Here is a 25,375-nt window from a genome sequence, read left to right on the forward strand (position 1 = left end):
TACGCGCCTACAAAATTTGTCCGAACCGTTTCAGGGGCCCTTTAAACAGAACGGCTTCTCTGAGCAAATTGAACACCGCTACACGTGCACAACACCAACTGCCAATTGCACTAGCACTAACTACGCACCGACGGCGCCGAGATGCAGCATGGACTGACGAGATGACCGAGCTTCGGCTTTGGATTGTTTGTGGCTAAAAAGTTTCAAGCCAATCCCAAAGGTAGGCCAGTCTCATCGTTGTCGCCATTGAGCAATGGCAGCCCCCATGCTCGGTCATCAGCGACAGTTTCTTGTGGTGCCAACACGCGATAACTTTGTAGACACATTTTTACGTGCAAAATGTTCGAAATTGCGTTTCCTGCACGGCAAATTAAATTTCGAGCCTGGAATTACTATGTCAGATTTCGTTGAAGCGGAACGGCATAAGAAAAAGTGTTCATTGTGGTGAGGATATTTATGCAATGACTCGTATGGACAGCTGACAGGGAACCGAGAATTATTTGTTGTACCGAAAATTTCGATGAAGCGGCGTTCGTTGTAGTGGGGTTCGATTGTACACACTTGCATATTTGCCAAGTTGGCGAGATCAAAAATCGGGAGACTTTTTATTCACGCCAATAAAGGGGGGGAGGGGGGGGGGGGGTTCGTTCGAACTTTAAGCAGTATTCGACAAGTCCTTTTGCAGGACTTTGCCCACTTCAAAAATTTGTCGAAGTAGCTTTGCTCAAAACATGGTCCAGACTGACGGCCCTTCACCAGCAGCAGATGTTGAAGGGTTGTGTTGCACGTTGATGAGCGGAACTCAGTCCTAGTTTTTCGTGCCGTGCTGAAAAACCCTCTCACTCTGTGTTGCTATGCGGTATCACGAGTAAATCCAGCATCACCTTAGCAACTCGGTGAAACGTGCTTTCCATCAGTGTTTTTCGTTTTTCTAACAATAGACCACTGCACGTCCCGTCCCACCTTTCTTCATTCAGAAATATCCTCTGGAAGGCTGTGCCACCTGTAGTGTGGCAAACTCAGCTTCAAGAGCATCTAAAGCATCTTCAGCAGATTCATTGGAATCTCGGCGCAACAGCTGAATAAACTGAATAAAGAAACAGACTTGAGAGTGATGCCTGCGAAATAAATTTCAGGTTGGTCACCTCCACATTCTTCAAAGTTGCGTTTAAGAGTTCCATCCACATCCATAGCGCTTCACCTCATCGCATTTCGGAAATATTTTCCATAGAAAAGGCCCAACGTAGTCGCTGACACTAAGGGGTAGGTTGCGTTCAACGAGGAATCCCGTAAACAGGCGCTTTACACGTATAACACTGTCGTAGCACTTGTTCCAGAGAAAGTTCGCTATGTTGCCTTGCTGCTCAGCAGTGCGAACATAGCTTTGATGCTTCGCCGTGGAAATGTGCAGTTTCAAGTCGCCTTTGACACCGCGAGACACGCTGACGTCGCATCCACACGTTGTACAAAATGCAAAATGTTCTTTTCTTGATGTCAAAAATCACGGAAATTCAAAAGTATAAGATCACAAAAACTTCTGCAAATACCTTTTCTTGGGCGTTGATAGTGCCATGGCATCAAGCACACGAGGATTCTAACTTTACACGGTGCACCGCACACAGATGGCCTAGCCAACACAAATCATACACCCAAATAGTAGCAACAAGATGCACCATGGAGGAAGGCATGCATGAAATGCAAGAGCTACATTGGCTCTGACTTTGTTCGGCTTACTAGGCACTGTAGTCAGCTGCTTAGTCGATTATAATGATGGTGCTAGTGCACCCGTTGTTGGTGATGCTTACGATTACGATGTGGCTGTAGTTCTGCAGTGCCAGTTTCGCAAAATCCATTATAGCGCGAACAGAGACCACTTTTCGGGAGATATAAGACAGTGATCATACAATTGGAAAGTTCAGTCAAAAATCAAGTCTCCCAAGCGAATCAGGAGGGTTGGCAGGTATGCACTTACCAAAGCTTGCACAGACAAGAGTTATGACCTTATAGATACTAAGAACTGAGATACTGAGAACTGCAAGCTTTTCTATAAGAAAAGTCGGGAGTTAATGCGAATGAAAGAAGTGTACAACATGTAGACACTAGGCATAAATGAGTTAACATTCTGCTACACTATCCCTTTAGGCGCACATTGCAGAGATTTTAGCATCAAAAATTCAACCTAACATCACAAATATAATTGCCTTTGTAGCATTATCTGGCAGAGAGAATAGCAACTGGTAGGGGTTTACATCCAAGAGTGACAACCAAGCTTTGAGAAATGGTGTAGTGGGGCTCTAAATAACTTTTCTTTCTCCCCCCCGCCCCCCAGCCCCTTTTGGAACACAGCTGTCAAATCCGTGAATTGAAATTGTGAAGTTGTGCAGAGTAGTAGAATGCTGTAGCCACTGAGCCACCACGGCTCAAGGATAACCAGTCTGTCATTATTGCCTATATTACTACACTGTCCTCTTTAAATGCAAGGTAGTATTTTTGCATTTCAATGTCGTCAAACACACACATATAAATGGAAGTCGGCAAACACTACCACAGAGTGCCTAGCTCACATGTAATACACGATTTTTGCCTTTTGTGACAGCAATGATGCAACCAATATAAACATTTTACCTATACAGTCGAACCCCGCTACAACGAACGTCGCTTCAACGAAATTTTCGCTTCAACGAAATATTTCCAATTCCCCGTCAGCTCGCTATACAAAGTAATGGAACAAATTTCTCATCACAACGAACCATTTTTGGGGCGCGTTTCCGCTTCAACGAAATTTTTGCTATGCGAAGCTCGATTTAAAAATATATCTTACAATAAAACAAGCATATCGCCGCCCATCTATGTACTTCCATAGGCCCACGCTGCTTTGTTTCGCTAAACATTCGCTGGACCAAACTAATCCACTCACTGAAACGCACATGATCACCGCCATAGCTTGGTGTTGATGACTATCGGGCTGGCTGCCTTGCGACAAGGCGCGGGGGCAAGCTCCCGTTTTCTTCCAATCCAATTCAGAGCCGCAACCAATCCGTTGCCAAAGGACGCAGCAGCCTGGCAACAGCAGCGCGTTTGCCCTAGTTTTTTTCACTCGTGCTTGTGCTGCTAGTGCGCTGTAATGAATGCGAGCATGGCGACTTCATCTAGAAAGCGGAAGTTCCTCTCGCTTGAAGAGAAGGCACGGATTATCAGCGCGGCATCCAGTGGCAGGAAAAAGGGAGATGTTGCAGCGGACTTCGGCATCTCACAGAGCACGCTGTCAACGATCTTGAAGTCGAAAGACGCGATAGCGCAAGCTCTTTCTTCGGGGACATCCGCGAAGCGGAAAAAGCTGACGCAAGCGGCTCATGAGGACCTTGAGAAGGCTCTGTACACGTGGTTCCTCGACGTGCGCACAAAGAAGATGCCGGTCAGCGGAAACATGTTGCAGCAAAAGGCACTTGGCTATGCCTGTATGCTGGGCATCAATGATTTCAAAGCCAGCTCAGGGTGGCTGACCCGTTTTAAGGCCAGGCATGAAATCGTCGCTAAAGTGCTGTGTGGGGAGTCGGCCTCATCAGACGCCGACGCTGCATCTGCTTGGGCATCAGCTACTGTGCCGGAATTAATGGAGAAATATGCCACATCAGACATATACAATGCCGATGAAACGGGACTTTTCTTCGAGCTCCTCCCCTCCAAGACGCTTCACATGAAGGGCCAGCCATGCAGCGGAGGGAAGCATAGCAAAAAGCGTGTGACTGTGCTCCTGTGCTGCAACATGGACGGGTCTGACAAGCGCTGCCCACTGGTGATAGGCAAAAGTGCGAAGCCGCGGTGCTTCAAAGGTGGCAAGAGCCTGCCCGTCAAATATGTTGCCAATAAGAAGTCTTGGATGACACGGGCCGTTTTTAAAGAGTGGCTAACCGCTTTCGACCGTGACATGACGGCAAAGAAACGTAAGGTTTGTTTGCTCATCGACAATTGCTCAGCGCATAACGTTGAAGACGTTCAGCTTCAAAGCGTGGAAGTAAGATTCTTCCCGCCGAATTGCACGGCTTTAATCCAGCCGCTGGATCAAGGTATCATCAATAGCGTTAAAAGCGCTTATCGACAGCGACTGATTCAGCGGCTGGTGTTAAACATCGACACCGGTCGGGCAATCGAAGTGGATTTGTACATGGCTGTACAGATGGTCTCAGCAGCGTGGACGGCAACCAGTCGCAGTATCATCTACAACTGTTTTGTGCACGCCGGCTTTCACTCCGATGCTCAACTGGCAGCGAACTCCACGTCGGACGAGGAAGGCTGCAGTACAATTGCTCCACCCTCCACAGAGGCCAATGCGGCATGGGCAGCCCTTCAGGACTCCGGAGATGTGCCGGCCGATGTTCACATCGGCGACTACATCGCTGTTGACAGTGAAGTGCTAGCTCACGAGGAGCTGAGTGACGAAGCTATAATTGAGGGCGTTCGCCACAACGACGCATCATCGGATGATGACAGCGACGCGGAGGACTTAGCGCCACCACCTGCAATAAAAGTGATGGATGCTTTTGATGTGATCCGCAGATTTTTCGGTGCTCACGATGACGACGTCGCGATGCAACTGTTCACCGAGTGCGAAAGCCGCGCCACTGCACTCGTGGCAAAAAAAAAGAAGCAGAAGAAGCTGACCGACTTCTTTGGAAATAAATGATGTTTTGGGACTATGTGGTCCAACCTGACAGTGTTTTTGGCCTGTTTTCGCCTCAACGAAATTTCGCTTTAACGAAATTTTTCGCGCGCCCCGTCAGTTTCGTTGTAGCGAGGTTCAACTGTACCAGTATTTCAGAAAAAATGAGAAAATGCTCACATTTTTGTGATTGACCAGCTTCATAAGCTTGAATTCCCGATATGCTCGCTTGGCGTGGGTCACATTCTGAAAAGGACGGCTGAGCTTCTTGATGGCTACATTTTGACCAGTCACCGAGTCATAGGCCGCACTGGAATGAAAATGCATTCACAATGATTCAAGAGAAAAAATTTCAGAAGACAGAGCTGGTTACACACCACACATGAGACATGACAATGAAAAACTGATTAACCCTTTTCAGCTTGCAGACACCAAGACACAAGAAACAACCTCCAAACCCCTTTGTCAGTAATGTTTTGCAAACAGATTAAGAAATGTTGGGGCCTTTCAACATTTCATTTAACAGATTACAGAACAAGCTGAGAGCAACAAAAATTGAAACCAGCTTTCTCCCTGTCACCTACACCCATTGCTCACACATGAGTCATTTAGCTTACTTTTATTTTGCCTTGTTCCACTAATCCTCCACTAAGCAACGCCTTGTAAATTGCAGAGACGCTATATTTTATTTTTATTTACTTATATAAATACAGCAAGCCACAGGGCCAAGAAAAGCACAATACAATAACAACAGAAGTCAAAATGACAAACTGCTACAGCAGCCAGAAATCAATGCAACACGAAAATAATGTCAGTGAAATAATGTATGCCAGAGTACCTTTAAGTGAAGATACACAAACAAGGTACATAAAATATTAGGCAGAAGCACAGTATAAAAGAACTACATGGAAAACAAAACCAAAGGCAGTTGAAAGTAACTAAGCAATGGCATCCAGATGTTCAACAGACAAAATGCAGTCAAGTGACAGATTATTCCAGTCACTAATAGCTTGCAAAGAGTAAGAATTTAAATACATTCATTCAGGCAAAATAAGGTGTCAGGGGGAGCGGATACGTGACGAGTGCGGAAGGAGGTAAGTAGAGTTAAGTATGGTGCAGAGTCACAGAGATTAAAATCGAATAACAACTACTTTAAATGCTGAACTTTGCCCCAGGATTGTAATGAAGTCATCTGGTTTGATTCCATAACTTATGCAACCATATATGGAGAATACTATATGGTGAATCTTTGCTTTCCTGCACTTTTGCTTAGCAACCGAGCCGTGATGGTTAAAGGGGCTTTGCAACATGCCCAAGAAAGCTCCTTAGGTGGCACTGATAACACTGTCACTATGACTATGGTAAATGGACAATATTATGTGCCATTAGTGTTTGTGTGGTATTAAGAGTACTAGAAAAAAAACTACAAAATTATGTGTCACAGTCATTTACTTATTACCTACACTACAAAACAAACAATATAACTTCTATACAGGTCACACAAGAGGCACTCGCCACCAGTACACCTCGGATGCTTTTTTTCAGCTATTTGGTTTCGTAGTTAGCTTAAAGCACAGTGTGCACCGTGTTTTGCCCTAAAATGATTGATTGTGGCACCGTTCTCTTCCTGCAAATTCTACATTTTTTGTCTGACATCACCACTAACTAGCTTTATATAATTACGGTTCTGTGTTTTCCGTTTTTATTTCCACAGAAAACTTTTTTTTATAATGAATATATTTGTCTTGATTAACTTTTACCAGCGTTTTCTTGGTGCACATTTTTTCCCATTGAGCTTAGTTTTCGCTTTAGCTCTGTATTCAGCGAGTGTTCGGTAGCAGCAAAAATGCAGCAGCATGTAGCAGGGTTCAATTGGCGCAATCGCCACAGCAGTAACACCAATGCACTTGCTGTAGCATTCATTAATTCATTCACAAAACTTTATTAGTGTCCTTTATTAGTGATGTCACTGTAAGTTAGTAACTGATCTTTATGCTCCCCGGAATGGTAGTGGGCGTCGGTTCGGTTCTGACCGGCACGGCAAGCAAGTCCTCGGGCCAGGTCGTTCGTCACCTCGTTGAGGTTGGGCCGAGTCTCGTCCACTTGTCCCATATGCAGGAAACCATCGGATTTCAGTTTTGATAGTTTCGACCTTGTCGATAATTTTAGCCGCAGTCCCAGCTACATAGCCTTTGTCAAAGCTCTTAATTGCTGCTTTGGAATCGCTATAGATGAAAGACCATTTACGGTTCCTGATGGCTAGAGCAATCGCGGCTTGCTCCGCCACCGTGGAATCCTTAGTGAAGATGGTGATGGCGTCCCGTACCTCGCCCCGGCTGTCGACCACCACGGCGGTGTAGGCCTCTTTGCCTTTGACCCAGGCAGCGTCTACAAGGGCCGCCGGTTGTCCTAGCTGTTCAATTTCTTTCAACAAAGCTTTCGCTCTCGCTTTTCTCCTGCTAACATTGTGTTCCGGGTGCAGATTTCTCGGGAGGGGGGTCGTTCTGATCGAGTCTCCAAGTTTCACGCTCAATTCTACCTCGGATTCCTTCGGGTTCATTTATCTATTTGGGTCTGTCCCTATCGCTTTGAGTATAAGCCTGCCCGCTCGCGTTTTCGTCAGTCTTTCCTGCTGCGCCATCTGTTGCGCTTCCGCCATCTCTTCCATCGTATTGTGCACGCCTAGGTTCATGAGCTTCACGTTCGAGGTGCTGATGGGTATACCTAGGGTAGCCTTCACTAACTTTCTGATCAGAGTGTTTAGCTTGTTCAGCTTGGCCTGTGACCATTTAAACAGACCTGCCACGTAGGTGAAGTGACATAGAGCAAAGGCGTGCACTAGCCTTAGAGCGCTGTCCTCACCCAGGCCTCTGTGCCAGCATTATACAAAACTGCTACCGATGATTGAAAACAGAATGCCACCCCTGTCCAAATTGCAGCATTGCTGTCAAAATGTCTTACCAAAAATTGTTTGATACAGACAGAGGCGGAAGTCAGAGGGTGCAAGGTTAGCACTGTATGGAAAATGGTTGGAGATTTCCAATCTGAACTGCACTATTGCACTACTGCACTATTGTATAAAAATACAATGCTGACGCTCAGCTTCACAAGTATCTTGTTCTGTATTTCCCTTCACAACTTCAACAGTGTCACAGCACTTGATGGCATACCCCTTGGGCAAAAATTCAATGAGCAGGACATCCTGTCCATCCCAAAAGGCATTGCACATGATTTTGCTGGCAGAAAACACGGCTTGAAAATTTTCTCTTCATGAGTGATCCACTGCACCTCCAGCGCAGTGACTATTTGGTGGCTGATGCAATGTGGGACACATATGTCCACCCCCCTTAACAATGCCGTTCAAGAACTGGTTACCTTCCTTGTGGTACCACTGCAAAAATTTTATTGCTGCTATGATGCATTTCAGCTTATGTTCAGGTCTCAGTTCCTTTATCACCCACCCTGCACACAGCCTTTGATAGCCCAGCATCTGATGGCAATTTCAAGCAAAAGGAAGTGGTAGATACCTCAACGGCTTAAATCAATTTCTTCAATTTTTTTCAACTGCTTATAGCACATCTTCCATCAGTTTTAGCACAATGAGTGATGGTCCGCCAGTACGGTCTTCACCTAGCACAATGGATCGTCCTTCTGTGAATTGCCTGCACCACTGTCTGACCTTGCCATTAATGTCACGTACACTGTGCTCACTTGCTGGAGGATGTCTGCTCACATCACCTAGTATGCAAACTACAGGACGAACCTTGGTATAAGAGCAACCACCTTTCATTTAGCACTATTCAACGGTAACTGCCTCCCCAGCACTGAAACCAGATTGTGGCCTATACAGGCCACATCATGTCAGCACAGGCAGGGCGTCTACCAAGTTGACATTTCCAAATTCCCTGAGTTTTCCAGGTTTTCCCTGAGTGCCTTTGCAAAATTCCCTGAGTGACACAGAACTTCGTTTTATGTTAAGACAGGTTGACACCACGTCGCCCGATGGTGTCACTCTCTGTAAGCATGCTAAAACTTTTTTAAAAACGACTTGATCCAGTTTGAATAGTAAGCAGAAGTGTTTATTTTATTAAAAAAGAAAACAGAAGGGCACAGTTGGTAAAATGCATATTAAATAAAATAGCTTCAAAAAAAATGGTAACACCATTGCAAATCGAGTCTAAAATTTTCAAATACAAATAAAAAGGGGATGCATACAGAAGCAAATATTTTCAAATATGAGCTATTTCTATCAATTGATAGCAAGTTCATTGTTATGCGGGCCTGAACTTTGTCACAAGTGAGATTCTCTCTCAACAATTGGTAAGCAAACCTCAATTGTCCTGACATACTCTCAGCCCGCACACAACGCCTCAGTGTTGCGTTTCACTGTTCTAAAGAGTTTATTTTGGTTTGGACTAGAGAAACCTGCATCTCGGCACCAGCTAACACTTTGCTTTTTGAGCTCCAGCTCCTTCAAAGAAGCAGCGGCATGCTTCCTTTCCCGTTCATTCCTCAATGCACAAGTTGTTTCTGTTCTTGTCCTCCTTCTGCCGCGCATTCACCCCACGGAGCATTTGAAGCATCGTCTTAGTTGTACAGTAAACATCCTCTTTTTCGAACTCCCTAGGGGCCGCAAAAACGTCAAAAAAATTGGGCAGTTCAAAAAAATAAATGCGTGTCTTTTACTGCTCTTAAAGGCTCAAATCGCCAAAGGCACATCCGAAAAAGCTCTGAAGGCCTGCCAGTACACTTATAGGTATATCGGTGCTTGTACTGTAACAGGAGATGGCGGGTGCACGCGTGTATAATTAAGGAATGCATACCATGTCCCGTGACAATTGCCCCTTCTCACGCTCGGTATGCTTCACCACAATACTTTCACGTATTCTTCACCACGTAATATTGTTGTACTGAGGCGAAGCTGACTTTCGGGAATAACCATTGTGCAATGCGCCGTGCTTCATGAGCTTCCAAGCCAATCGCAAGGACCACAAAGGCGGAGTCGGTACTGCTGCTGACAGTGGTGAATTCTTTCAATAAAACAACATGGCACCGAACAGCAAGAAGCTTAATAGCGAACGTTGAAGCACCTAGGCCTTGCTTTATCGCGATGGTGGCCACGGCTGCCAGCGGATCTGCGTGTGAGAGTGCCGGTTCGAGGCGGCGAGATAATCAAAATGTCGGTGGTGGCAGCTTTGATTACTGCTGTTTCAGACCTGCGGTCACAGCAAAAAGCCGAAAAATCGGATGGCGAAGGGTTCTCGCATCCGGAATTTCAGAATTTCTTATACACCGACTGTGGTGTACGCGGTGGCGTCGCAAAGCCGTCCGAATTATCGGGTGTCATGAAAGTCGGTCTTTGACGGTACAATGACAACTCCTCCAGCGGACGACACGGCATCAAAGAGGATTTGTTACGGTTTCTCTCTGTTACTCGAGCCAGTATTACCACGACTGTCGTTGTCTTTCAACAAAATTACTGCCGATTTTCCCTGATAGAAAGAAGCACAAGTTCCCCGAGTTTTCCCCGAGTATTTCCAGACTATTCAATATCCCTGAATTCCCAGTTTTCCCGGTTGGTGACACCCTGACAGGTGCACCCTTCTCAGATAAGTCATGCTATCTTTCAGGCCATACTTCCTGAAAGCGTCTATTGTTTGTATTAGCAGCAACATTCAGTACATACGAAATTCAATTTAATAAACTACACACTGCGTGCGTCAAACACAGCCCTACAATGGCCACAAGATCATCTTATGCCACCTACATACTTTACCACAATACATGAACATGAACTGGTATTCAAGTGGCCTTAGTACACTATACAGTGCTCTGAAACTCCTTAATGTGTTCAACAAAGGCTCACCAGACTATGCCCTGGGCCCCAGAGCCAATGGACTTGAGGTTCTGATACCTCCGCAGGATGGTAAACTTTGTGTCAACCACTTCAAAGGTGTAAAACAGGCTCGAGTGCTTGGACATGGCGCACAGATGGCAGCCAGAGCACAATGTCTCCTACCGCCACCAACCCAGCGCCATGACTACAACCCAGGGAGGTTGCCCTGCAGAAAATTGAAAAACCATTTGTCTACAATGGTGACACCTTAAACAAAGCAAGCAGATATGACAAAAATAGCTTCCACAAAAAATAATAAGCAGGAGTATGTGAACGTGCAAGTTTCCTTTCTAATCAAATTAAATATGAACACCGAGAAACATGGGTTCTAAGAACTTTATTGAATATTCAATGTTAACATATTTTTGAAAAGCAGACAAAAGAAAAATTAACAGAAAAATATATTTTAAAAAACTCCAGTCAATTCCTCCCATAACTACAACACAAGACACTTTGAAACTGTACCAGAATATAGGTAAAAGATAACACCAATACAAGATTTCTATTGAATACAAATACCCATCCTTGTATCTTTAGATACTTAAACATGGCCATCATGGTTACATTTAGAGGCCCAGGTAAGCTATCATTAAAGCCTGCTTTGAAATTTATTAAAATTGCAGCGCCAAAACAGCACAGTGGATTCAGGGATGGTGTAGTGCAGGGCGCCGGATTAATTTTGACCATCTCGATTTCTTTAACGTGCGCCCAGATCTAAGTAGACGAAAGTGTTTATATTTCACTTTCATTGAAATGCAGCCACCACAGCCGAGAATCCAACACATGACCTTGTGCTCAGCAGCAAGATGCCATAGCCACTGAGCCACCGCAGTGGGTACTTGGAAATTTTTTGCACACTCCTTTTCACATCACATTTTAAAAAATTTCTCTAAGCAATGTTTTATCAAAACATGAGCAACAAAGTGAAAGGAATGCGTAATGCAAGGACGTGGGATCGTTCCTCAGTTGTGGCAAGTTTTTTCACCCACTTAACAACTTCACAATGTTCACAGGTCGATGCTTAGACAGTACTTGCATTAGTGGAGCAATGCCGTCATTAAGACTAGTTTTTTCTTACATTCTATAAGTGTGTTGCTTATCTTACAAATGACAAAAGAAATTTACAACACATACAAGAGCCAATGGTGGAAAAACATACGGCACTCATGTTCATATGCCACATTTCTCCCTGTATCACATACTTATGATGGCATGTGCTACATAAAGATGTTAGTGGGAAAAATGAAAGGTCTTACCTACTACAGAGGTATTTTTATTATCATGTGGCCAGGTAACCACAGACAAGAACTTCAGAGATTAGTATTCAACAGACCTGCTCCACTTAATGCCCTTTTGTTTTTGCCCCCCGAGACCTAAGAATTTGGCCAAGACCACATTTGGAAACATTCAATAAATGTTTATAGGAAAAGGCACGCATATATTCATACTAGTTGACCCCGTAAGTAGGCCACATACCACGTGACCAACCCTTGGCTGTAAGAAGCGACAGCATATGAATATAACGGTGAAATGCCCCAGCTTAATCAGTATGTAACAAAGCCAAAAAATTAGAACTTCAGAAGGTTACCAGCAGCACAATGGAACTTATCTTGCAAGAACAAACAGAGGATCATAACAGCACGATGTCCATGCCAATTTCTATAGTGTGATTGATGTTCTACAGCGGTGAGACACCAAAATTTCCCTGCTACGACAAACAGTGGCGTAGCCAGAAATTTCGTTCGTGGGGGGCTCACTTTGCCACTCGGCCTCCTCCTTACAGAATTAGTCGAGGGATATATATATATATATATATATAGATAGATAGATAGATAGATAGATATTTATATATCATTCAACAACCTTGTTTACATTTTCGTACATATGCAACGACCAGGGGAAAATCTCAATGACGCTGTCCTTTGTTAGAATGTATTGCACAGGAGCAGCTGTCACCGCTCGTGTATTGCGAGCAATTGCTCCGAAATTATAGTCGCAACAGAGAGCACATGTAAAAAATCAGGAGTTCTGCAAAATATACGAGGGCGAGTCAAATGAAAGTGAGCCAATGCGAATAAATGATAAACGGGGTACTTTATTTAAAAGTAGTCACCATGAGTATTTAGACACTTGTCCTACTAACGAGTCGCGTAATTCCCGTCTCATAAAACTCCTTGGGTTGCTGCCTCAAAAATCTGTAAATGACTACACGTAATCTTCCGACACGAATCTGGTTCCCTTGAGCAGTTTTTTTCAAATTTTACCAAATGTGGAAGACGCAAGGAAACAGGTCTGGGCTGCATGAGGAATGTTGCAATGTTTCCCACTTGAACATTGCCAGTTTCGTATTAACCACATCAGCGACGTAGGAACGGGCAATGTTGTGAAGCAACATGTTCCCAATGCTCAATTTTCCACGTCGTTTGTTCTTTATTGCGACACGCAGCCGATCCGACCTTTCACAATATCTGAAACGATTTAGAGTCTCTCCAGGTTTAGAAAATTCGATCAATAATGGCCCCTAACGATCTAAAAAGAAGTCAACACTTTTCCGGCAGAAATGACGGCCTTTGTTTTCCTTGGGAGTGGTGAATTCAAATGCTTCCACTGTAAGCTTTGCCGTAGTGTTTCAAGCTAGTAGTAGCGGCACCATGAGTCATCCTCGGTCACAATTGCAGACAAAATGTCGTCACCCTCATCTGGGGTTCTTTGACGTGCACTTAAATCTAAGTACGCGAGTGTTTTCACATTTCGCCTCCATCGAAATGCAGCCGCCATGACCGAGATTCGATCCCACGACCTCGTGCTCAGCAGCCCAACACCATAGCCACTGAGCAACCACGGCCTTTTCAATTATGTTGGGGATGATTGCACAGTGGCTTTGGCCCGGCCATGGATCGTCTTTGTAACTTTCATGTCCTTCTTTGGACAGTTTGCAACAATGCTTCACAGTGGCCAATGAAACGCAATGTTCAACGCATACGGCAGCCATATGGCGAATGATTTCTTTTTGGGAAACATCTTCATTTGTCAAAAACCTCACGACACCAAGCTGTTCAACTTTTGGAATGTCTATTATGTCACGTAACCCTGTTCAACCCAGTGTATGAGAACATTAAAGAACATTTAACCTCACCTCTGCATGTCACTTGTAAATAAGATGCGTATGTGCTACGCGCATGCCTCGAAAATAATTAACCGAACCATTATTGCGCGGGGCGGGTTGTCTCACTTTCATTTGACTCACCTTCGTACATTAGAAATGCGAAGATACAATGGAATATACATATGTGAAGATACAGCGTGATCCAGGCCAAAAATTGGCACTGGAAACAAAGTTCACTGCGCATATACAGAAAACCTCGCAACAAGATGTTTAAATATACGTATAAGTCTCCAATCAATCTACGTACCTAAGAAAAAGTCACTATATATAATGCGTCAAACAAGGCAAATAAACAGGTTGCGCAACCACAGATTCACAGATCACAGAACCCCCCCCTCCCTCCACTCCCGAAATGTATCGCGTGCGACAGAAGGCGGCGCGCTTCCTCCCCGCTTTTCTCCCTTGGGCACACAAGCGAACGCGTTGCAATCCGTCGAGTCCCCGCAATGCTGGCGGCGAGCGACTATGCATCGTTTCTTTTTCTCATCTGCTAGCCAGAAAGCGTCCAAAACTCTGCCAGGTGAAAAGGCAGTCGGCCACAGAAAAACGAACGCGCATCCAAGTGCGCCGCGCGGTTGTCGATGCAGCACGAGAAAAACGCATGCGCTCTGGCTGGATTGGTAGCCCACGAGTTGCGAGAACAAAAAAAAAAAATGATGAGAAAGAGGTTTAATGTATCCTCGCGAATAAAAGTCTAGGTAGAAAAATAAATAGGAACTTAGTTATAATGGTGGCTTTAGTGTCTTGACATGGATGCTTTGGCGCAGGTGAAAAAAAATTCATATTCTTTTCTGTGACCTGATGGCACAAATGAACCACCACAACGCTTTGTCTCATCGGACCTCGTTGCATGCTTTCTCAACTTGTCTGATAATATGTTGATTTGGCTTGTCTCGTTGTATAGCCTGATGTACGACATTAGAAAGGTCGATGCACCTTTGGCGTCAAATGTTTACAACAGCATTAAACCCACAAAATTCTGGAATCGAAAATCTAAAGCACGACTTTGGAAATGTCAATGCACCTTTCGCATCAAAATGTTATGAGAACTTTATACCCACAAAGCTTCAGAATTGAAATCCAAGCGCTCGGTAGATTCCGCGGCCTCCACGAGATGCCGAGACGAGCCCGCTCGCCATCAAAACGCCCTTGAAATTTTGTGCTCGGTGGGGCTCCTTGCGTTACGGTATGCGACTCCCGATGCATGGGCGTTTCCGCGAAATCCAGCCTGATTGCGCTATGTTCGCGCTAAAATGTCTTTTCGAGCATGAATTCAGAACATTCTAGACAAAATCGAGCATGGTTTCAGGCGCCCGGAGTTGTTTTGGTCGGCGGCGCATGACAGCACGAAAAAATTTCGGGGGGGGGGGGGGGGGGGGCTCAAGCCCCATAAGCCCCCCCACCCCCCCCTGGCTACGCCCCTGACAACAAACTGCCAAATGAGCTTCACATACAATAATCATACCTGCCAGCCTGTGAACTTATTTCATAAAGTCCTACAAATCCGAAACCCAATAGGGGGGGGGGGGGGGGAGAGGGGTAGTAGCACACATATGCACTTTATTAATGATTATTTAGATGAAACACAGTCAATTTTTAAGCACCTTTGCTAATTTTGACACTGCCTGCTTTGGGAACTTGTCTGAATACAGCTCAAAGCAAGTACACCTCTGATTCAATATCGTAACTGCATGAGAGGTTATGTCATCTTGGTATAGGACATCTTGCAATGCTACACGAGGACACCTAAGGTACCCTCACAATTTCCTTTCTTTTCTAACAAATTATTCTTTTTGTAATCTAGCCCCCTCCCCCCCCCCCCATATTTCAACACTTAAAAAATTTTCACAAATAGAATTCGTTTTTTGCAGAACTTGATGCAGCATTTGTAAAATTTTAGAACATGCTAGAAGTTGTAAATTTTACAGAAAATTCGGGAGAGTAAATAGTAAGCAATAGCAATGGGCCAGCTCAGCTTAAAATGCAATGCCGGCATCTTTAGGCCAAGCTGGCCAGAAATGGAAGCAGGCAGCCATCCCACAAAGGGCCTTTCCTTTCAGTAATCGCAATAGTAATCAGTAATCCCAATGTCCCTTCCTCATAATCACAGTTGCATCGTATAATTGGCGGTTGCTAAATATTTGAAATATACAAATTTCACATATCAGATAAAAAGTTTAAATTTGGAACAAATTTTCAGTGTCAAATATAAAACTGAATGTTACACACCCCAAATAATAAGCAGCAATTGCTTTTAACATTTCAAAGTTATACACTTTACTGGTGGCCTTCATAAAACAGTACAAATAGTCAAATGGTCAAAGGCAAGAGCTGTGTTGTTACCCCAATTAACCCGAACGGCGTATCTTTTTTTGTGTGTGTGTGTGTGTGGTGGCGGTTTTTTTCTGTCTTTTCGTTATATATAAGGACAATCTATAATAACTTTTATAGGGGCCCTTTGTATGTATCCACAACAGTTACATGGCAATATGTTTGTGAAAGGGCCAAGTCAACCCTATAGGATAGGTATCTTGAGAAGGTTGCAGAAAGCCGAGCTGATATGCGTGAGGAGTCATGTGCAGAAGCCAGGCAGAGCAATGTCAAGCATCTGGGGTCATCGAAACTGTTCCAACTCTCAGCAATAGTGGCAGCATGAACTGACACATGGTTTAACATTATACTGCAGTGCAGCAGCAGCAATAACACTATGATAGCAGAAAAACTTGCTGTTCTGATCACTGCATTAACACCCATCTTCCACAACAACATAAGCAAAAGCACCTGTCGGCAGTATTGTTGGGCGACTATATGATCTAGAGGAGAGGCCCATGAGGGGTCCTCTCAAGACATGCCGGCACTTCAGCACCGACAGTATTGTGCTTCCAATGAGCACCCCCAACCCTCCCTGACCCTCATCTTACGTATGCATTAACGAGGTCTCCCCAATGGAAGGTACAGTGGATCCACCCCTGCTATATACCCAGTCCATTGTTGTAGACGGCAGCATAAAAGCACAGGATGAAACTGGGTGTGTCTTTTTTTCAGCCTGCTCACAGTTCTTTTGCCAAATTCACCTCTAATATGCTGGTGCACATGAAATGAATGCACCAATTCGTATGTTAGCTGTAGTTAAGAGAGATGTAGCGAGTACTAGGACGCCACATACCAATGAAAGTTCAAATTTCAAAGTAAAAATGATCAAACCAGTTTTCATGAAGTTTGCTGCAACATCTAAATGGTGTCCTTGCAAAAAAGATTACATTTAACACCCATCAGCAAAACAAAGTAATAGAAGAGTTTTAAAATAGGGGCACCCAAACGTTGGGTGCCCAAACCAGCGACTGCTTTGCGTTCCTAGGTTACGAAGAGTGAATTCACTTTAGTATTGGGTACTGGGCTTGTGTTAGCATCAAACACTTGCAACATCGTTATGGATGCAGAAGGAAATTTCAAAACCAGTGCGTGAGAAATAAAATCGTGAATTATCACAATGTGGGCATCTGTGATGTTTAAAACTTCTTATGAAAGCTCAAAGCCCAGTTTTCAGGCTCCTCTGTCTGTACTTAAAGCAATAACCAAAGCGTTGACACAACAGAAGCAAGCAATGTGACACAGTAAACACTTATGATTTATCCTAGCCGTCTAGTGCTTGTTGTGCCACATTTCTTGTCTGTCGTGTTAATGCTTTGAATACTGCTGAAGTAGTAATTGCCAAGAATGCGGTGCTTAGCTTAATGATTTGTCTTCGTAACATTTGCCACCAAGGCAATCTTGGTTCTCGTGTCAGAAGCAATGCAAAGTGCCTGCCATCATCAGCTAAGGCAATCCAAATAAGTATAAGCCAGCCTAAAACATCCTGCTTTAGGCCTACCAGCTCTCGATCACAAAACAATCTAGAAAACAGTGGCAATTTAACATTAAATCGTCCTCATCTACGCAAGACGAGTGAAAGTCATAGCAATTATCGGTGTTTGTTTATAAGGAATGTTCCCGGTCACCAAGAAATCAGGTCAGATCTGGTGCCATCATTCAATAAATGCCACAATGCTTGTTTACACAAAGCTTAGGGGCACCCAAGTTTCAACCCAAACCCAATTAAGCGGTTTAAGCTCAGCGCAAGCACTGTGGCAAGACTATTCTTTCGAGGTACCCTAGGTTTGGGTGCCCCTATTTAAAAGCTTCCTAATGTCTTTAAATTCAGGCACTGAATGTTGAAAAGGAACGTTTGAAACAAAATGCTATATCATCGCAGCCTTTTATGTGCACACACCACTGTACTTGAGCTTCAACCTTAAGTGGAACTAAACATTGATGGCAGGGACAGTGATTTTTTACACCCCTCAACCAAAAACATCTTATCTTTCATGCAGCGGTAGACCTCTACCACTTTAAGAGATCCCAGTTGGGCTGAGGCTCCAACACTTCTTCTCCAAGGACACACAGAGAGCACTGAGGTTCTAGCATATGAAGAATCCCACTTCTTCAAAATTAACATGGAGCCCAGTTTCCAGTGGCAATCACAGTCTTAGTATAAGTCATTGAAATGATAGCACTGCCGAAGGACGATATACTTTTTCATGTTCACACATAACATGCTTGTTTAAATGAGTCGCACATTAAAGCATGCTGCTGAAAATGTTATAACCACACATGAAAAGTCCCGACTAGTTGACAAGACAGCTATGATGCTATGTGGTAAAGTGGTAGTAAAAAAAAAAATGCTGAACACGACACAGGGGCAAATCGTAACATACATATCTCAGTTAAAACAAAAATCAAAAACACATTAAGGCTGAAAGCGGACCACAATAAATAGTTAGGCATATTTGTATTTTCTTCCTGGAAATATATGTGTGCCCTTCGGCAAAAAAAGTAAAGGCCAGTCACCCACTGCCAACTGGCCTTTACTTTTTGCAAAAGGCTGGTCTATCCAAGGAAGGTGAATTTTTTTTCCTTCTCCCATTTGAACTGAACATCTCTTTAGCTGAAATGCCTTTTTCCATAGCTACTACCTCAACTTATTTTCTTTGGTTGCTCGTCGAAAGCTCTATGCCTTTTTTAAGAGAAAGGTGTCAGTTTCTGGCCCAGTGTTTTCATAGAGAATACACGCAGCTGCTACAATTTTATTTAGTTTGAACATCTTTACAAACTTCAACTCAAGTGCTTTCCTTTTGCACTATCAGCAAGTATTTCCTTCCTTTTTTCAATTCTCCAAGTATTCAGTACATGGCCCCCCCTGCTGCACCAGAGACTTAGTCTCATTATTGGGCCAGTCAGCAGCGGCACACCATAGCTCTTTAGAGTATCAAAGATGATTTGCTGAGAAATGTATGGCAACTCCATCTTTTCAAATGCAAGGCACTTGTTCAGACTAAACCCTCTCTCGACCATCACTTGGCCTTAAAGCTTTTCGTAGCATTGAGACACCAGGAAGAAGACATCAGCAAGAAGATATCAAAGTGCTCCGGATCCTTATCAAAATGCTAAATTTCGTGTTGCTGCTTTTCACAAGATATGATGCACTGGAAAATAGAACTATTTTTGGGCACGGCCCTTTATTCCTTCAGTGGCTCACAAGGTTTTTCCCAACTTTACCTCTAAAATGGTAACGAACAAGAAACAAATGCACCAGTGTGCATACTAACTGTATGCAGCAAAGCAAGATGCAGCAAGTGCCAAATTTCATGTTGCTGCTTTTCACAGAACTTTATGCACTGTGCCCACAGGATGAACTCCTTTGCTCAGGTTTCCGATCCTACACAGTTAAGCCCGATTTAAGCTTTGCCAGTCATTTATTTGTATTAAACATTTCTGTCAACGGATTTTCTTTTCAACGAATTCTTGGTCATCCACACTAAAAACTGCTAACATTCTTGTGTCAATGCAGAAACGAATTCATGGCTCAATTTTAAGTTTAAATGTTTGTAACTGCACCCGATACACTGACTAACATTTCGGAACGTGGCACCCTTTGCACCCTCAAAGGGAGCCACAGTTTTTGAGTCAACCAGCAGGCATTGTACATATACTGGAGGCTATGGTCAGCCGAGTCCCATGTGTGATGAAAGCAACTGTGGCAATACCTTTTTGGACAAGCATGTTGTCACTGGCTGACGACACACTACACAATGGTCATGCTGCAGAATTTTCAGAACAGAATATATACAAAACAAATAACCAGAGCATCTAAGCATAGTATACACAAAAATTGCAAATTTTTATGTTTTTATGCATATATTTGGCTCCTACAGCAGTTTTCAAGCAGTCCTAAGGGCCCTGGAAAGCTCTCGTATAGATTTTTTTGTTATATCATGATTTATGTACACCAGTAAAATTTGAAAGGGCCTCATGTGGCATGAAAAATGTTTTTGTATAAAAATACTTTGGGAGAGGATTCCACAGAGCACTAAAAACAAAAATTTCTAATACCCGTGTCACACGGGCGTTTGGAAGGCCTTCCAACCGATAGTTGACTCAAAGGTCAAGTTCGAGCTGCTACACGGGCGGTTTCGAAGGCCGCCGAGTCAATAGTCTATCGAGTCAATGGAGCAGCACCTTACAACTCTATCGAAATCTCGATGGCCTTTGAGCAACGGAAACGGAAACGGTGCAAACATGCCCTCTCGTTCCCAGTGTGCTCGTACTATCGGTTAGAAAGAACAAATCAAATCAAAATGCTCTAAAAATACTATATATGAGTGTGATTAATTATTCAATAAAGTATTTTTGCCACTTGATATGTGCGAACTGCACATACTCTCGACAACAGCGACATGCAGCGACGCAAACGTTGCCGCAGTTTCGCTACTCAACAACTTAAAAACTAAACATATATGTATGGCAATGTATAAACATTTCTTTAAATGTATCAACACAAAAGAAATTATAGTGCTTTTAAGTGGTTTTAATGTTGCTTAACTTTTCGTGACATCAAACGAAAGTGAAGATCCGCAACGCCACGCAATTTTACAAGAAACGCCTGAACCACTCAACGGCCGTTCGAAAGTGCCGTGTAGCAGCGCGAAAACTCCTTTGAGTCGATAGAGTTGTGGCGTTTCGAAGGCCATTGACTGGAAGGCCTTCTAAATGTGCCCGTGCGACACAGGTATAAGGAAAGTTCAAGGTAGTCGAGCGGCACATCAGGGACACGCAGCGTGGTATGATCCTTCTGGTAAATTTTTACCACTTTTCTACATGCGCAGTGAAAGTGACTGTCCTTCGAATGCTAAAACAAGAAGCACCAACCTAAGTCTCCCTCTTATCATATAGGACTTGCCATCAGATGCACACTGCAAATGGACATTTGCAGTTTGAACATTTCACAATGTACCAAGTTTCCCATCACTCCCAACACTTACAAAATGTGTATGTTTGGTGAGGCACCGAAAGCAAAACTGGAAGGAAACAAATAAGCTCTTAAAGCTACACATATCCTCATCAGCTACTCTGTGCACAATTGTGCACGCCAAAATAGTGCATCGAAAGCAAACACACTGATCAAAATAATATTTCAAATGTTTCACATACATATTCAAACATATTTAATTGGACATGTCATTCAAATTTGAATGACATGTGCAAAGTGTTTTCCTAAAACGAGTTGGAAGGTATGCCTTGGTGCTTGTCGGCATCAGTATATCCTCATGTAGTGGGTTAACTTTCATTGTTTTGCAAAAATGTTTTACATCAGGCATATTTTTCAAATGGATGGATAGGTGCTATACAAATATGATAGACAAGAAATAGTCACAGTTCTCATATCTGACATTCCTGTTGATAGTTCTCACAAGGAGTCAACATTCCGTACACTTGACAAAACTCACGGAATTAAAAATTCTTAATTTGTTCTGGAGATGTACACTATTCACGATTCTGAAGAAGCAAGAAATGTGGGGAAACTAAATTTTATATGGACAGAATTAACAGGTGCCTGAAAATGATAGTCAATACATTTGCCATGTTGATTGTGAACACTAGTAAAATAAGTCAATTTAGTGGTTTAGTGAATGTGCTGAATATTGGCCACCAAATGCATTTTCTTTTCACTGGAACAAAGATCTACAAACTGGAATTTCTTGGAACTACTTGAACAACAAGCCATTAATGATGCAATGCATGCTGAAGAAAGGGTACCAATAAAAATCAACCATGCCCCATTATAAGATACAATATTTCTCTTATATCTACACACATTGTGCTATATGTTGGAGTATTTTGAAAGTATCTCCCAATGTTCTCATTACCTTCAGAAAGATACAGGATGAGCACACAGACACAAAAAAAAAGTGCGACATTAAACATTTGTTAAGCTACCTTTGATAGCAATGCATTACAGACGTGAAATGTTCTGAAAGATACTTGTTTGGCATTGCAGGAGAATTTGTACTCAAATTAATAGCAGCAAATCAAGCTGTAAAAAATTAAAATTAAATTAGATGGTTTTAAGTGCCAAAACTATGATCTGATTATGAGGCATAATGCCATAGTAGGAGACTCCGGATTAATTTTGACCACCTGGCGTTCTTTAATGTGCACCTAAATGTAGGTGTTCTTGCATTTCGCCCATCGAAATGCGGCTGCCATGGACGGAATTTGATCCCGCAACATCTTGCTTAGCAGTGCAACACCAAAGCCTTAGTACTAAGGCTTTGGTGTTGCGGGGGGGGGTAAATCAAGCTGTCTGTCCCAAAGTAAACTCTTGGGCTGTGAAAACCAGGTCAGTTTAAACCATTCTTTTTTTTATCATAGGCATGAAACAAGGGCTTTCGTCTCTTAGCACATAGAAGTAGAGTGACATTATAGAAGCAAGTTTAACTAGACAAATGACACAGCCCAGATGCCCTAGAGCAGTGCACTTATTATAATAGAATAATAGTTAATAGAATAATAGTTATTAATAGAATAATATAATGTGCTTTGCTATACAGGCTGCATCTGTAGACATTACTAAATTACAACCTCACAGCTAGTGCGCCTAAAAGAAATGCACTGCTGGTTCTAGTGTTAAATGCCTTACAGTAATGTCTGGCAACGCATCACCTGATACCTCAATGTCAATATGAAAATGTAAAATGAACAAAGAATGAACAAAGGCTACCATGAGGCCACAATGAATGAATAAATTTCATTTAAGAGGGGATGGCTCTGTGGTCTATGCTGGGGTATGGGAAGATGGGTAGCTGTATAAATACACAGTATGACCATGATACAGGAATGTGTGAAATTAAGCAGTGTGTTTTATAGGTTTCTGAATGATTAACAAGTACACTAAGTCCCATTCAGAAATGCTATCCCATGCCACTTCTCGACTCATAACAGCAGCTGGAAATACAATGGTGCTGTTAACAGCCAGATACTTTTTTGCATATACCATCAAACAAAAAGGGAATTAAAAAATTAAGGAAACAGCAAGATTTGAGAGGCTATCTTGCAGAACATGTTTGAATGTACACTGCTATAAAATAATTCACTTACCCTATTGCTCAGTTTAAAACCTGCAGCATAGCCATCAAAGCTAATAATGAATGCAATAAAATTGACTAGAAATGTGTACAGAAAACATTTAGTTCAGAAACTGTGATCAAGAAATAAGGTGCTTCAGCAAGAAGACAAACACACACATCGATGCATAAAGCTCTTAGGCATGAAGCGTTTGGTACAGAGAATGCAGAAAACGCTTCTTTTTTTTTTCTGTTTTCTCTGCAATTGCAGATACACAGGGCAATAAGGTTATTCCACTCCTATTTGACACTTCACTGCTGGCAGAAGCATGTAGATGCTGAATTTGTCTAAATAAAAACGATTGTTTAGTTGAAATCAAACAGTAGACTTACGAAGCACAAAAATTGTTCACATATACGAGTTCTCCTTGCGTTTACAGATTGTATGTGTTTAGAACAAATGTTGGGCATAGCGGACCGCATTTACATTAACTCGTGTTCTGCTACTTAATATCGGCCCATACTCAAGTCATGTTCATAACACGCGCATGCGTCATGAATTCTGAGTGCAGTACAAAGAAATTAAGGCACTAATGCTACGAAGCAATACATTCCAACTCTACGGAGAGATGGTACAGGTGCACCGTCGTATAGGCAGCAACCCAGTACAGTGAGAAAAAACACTTCTATCAGAAAAAAATATATATCTGAACGGAATCATAAAACCATTAGCAGGAAACAAGCGTGTGCCTCATAAAACAAGTCAATGACATTGGTTGGCAGCTTCCCGCGATCCGAGGTGAGGCGATCGGTTGACTGGCCCCATGAATTGTAAGCAAACAAGTAAGCAGATTTCCAGAAATAGCTTTAAAATTACCATATCTTCAGTAAGAATGCATGTTGAAATCATGGTACCAGAACTACGGGCACGTAGGTTAGTTTATGGTGCCTCGACCACTTGACCAAAGTCAAGAACGGAAGCAGAACTCATAGGATTCTGTACACACTGGCGAATTTAACAAGCATAACTAAATAGAAGGCAAGAAGTAGAATATTAGGCTTAATATAAAGGCCAAGTACCGCACCGGCTACGATACCATGACCCGCGGTGACACCATGCAGCTGCAGCGCCTAGCCGACACGAGCACATCAGCCGAAATGAAGACATCAACGCTAGCTTAATGAGCTTAAGCCGGTTTCAACAAACGGCATAAATACCTAGGCCAGTTTAAGATATCTAACCTCAACTACAGATCACCAAATCTTAAAACATTTCTCCACAAACGAGCTTAGAAACATCGTCACACTAGGCCTAAAACATTGCACGGGCGCATTGAATGGGACGGTGCCGTGTTTTGGATCCGGCATCCAGTTCCGTACGGACGGCATACCTCGTTGTGATCCTCGTGAATGCGGGCTAAAGACTTCAGCCCGTACAGTCAGGTACAAAGGACGCCGCTTGAATACCTACTGGAAAATCTAATTTATACTTATTGCACTTGGCCCCGCATAAGAGGTTCCTGTCAAATTTTTCGCAGAAACCACACAACACAATGGCGCCATAAGCACTTTTGCTTGACGTCACACGGTTATGCGGAGGAGCGGCACTCAACAAAAATAGCAACCAATGCCATTGCTAGTTTCGGTTTCGGGTCCTGTCGATATAGTGTTGGAATTTTTAGGTTCCTGCTGTTGGGAGCGGAGGCTAAAGATACAGCTCCAGATCTCAGCTCACATTATTTGAACTATTTTTCAGAGCTCACACGAATGCCGTCGGGTACTACTCTTGACAAAAAATGCTTTCTTTGGGTCACAGCTGTCACATACCACCTTGTCGCTACGCCGCAGCGTATTAACATGCAATAACATTTTGTCCTTTGCATCAGCCGTGTAGCTAAAGCTCTGCCAAGAAAGTTTAATGAAAATGGTGACGTTATTTACATGAAGGGCATATTCTTTGTGCTAGAACCGCTGACAAATGCGCGCTATGCTACTCTAACCAATTTTGCTGCTGAATGTTACGTAGTGCTAGCGGGTGTATATATAGTAGCTATAAATTTACAGTATCCATCAGAAAATAATTAGTTTTGGTAAATAAGGCACCTGTGACTGTGCACTTTGGGTAAAAAAAGAAGGAAAACGCGCCACTGTTCTAATTTGTGAAAACCGCAACAGGAGACGCCACTGTCGCGTTAACACCATTTCGTGAATGA

The 25,375-nt window shown here is 43.1% G+C and overlaps 1 protein-coding gene across 4 annotated transcripts in view; it reads right to left on the reverse strand.

Moving 5' to 3' along the window:
• bsk (mitogen-activated protein kinase dJNK) overlaps positions 1 to 24,743 on the reverse strand; it is a 124,336-nt gene extending 99,593 nt beyond the window's left edge. For 3 of the 4 annotated variants that reach the window (XM_070528905.1, XM_070528911.1, XM_070528909.1), the window contains exons 1-3: positions 24,554 to 24,743; positions 10,527 to 10,722; positions 4,841 to 4,970 (exon numbers count right to left, since the gene is read on the reverse strand). In XM_070528905.1, the coding sequence (XP_070385006.1) occupies positions 4,841 to 4,970; positions 10,527 to 10,642 (246 nt within the window). In that variant the 5' untranslated portion in view covers positions 10,643 to 10,722; positions 24,554 to 24,743. Of the gene's footprint in view, positions 1 to 4,840; positions 4,971 to 10,526; positions 10,723 to 24,247; positions 24,387 to 24,553 lie in introns of those variants that run through there. The other variant, XM_070528907.1, reaches the window with a different exon arrangement.
• Between the last annotated feature and the right edge of the window lie 632 nt (positions 24,744 to 25,375).

Source organism: Dermacentor albipictus, chromosome 1, assembly GCF_038994185.2.
Source record: "Dermacentor albipictus isolate Rhodes 1998 colony chromosome 1, USDA_Dalb.pri_finalv2, whole genome shotgun sequence".
NCBI classification, from domain to species: Eukaryota; Metazoa; Arthropoda; class Arachnida; order Ixodida; family Ixodidae; genus Dermacentor; species Dermacentor albipictus.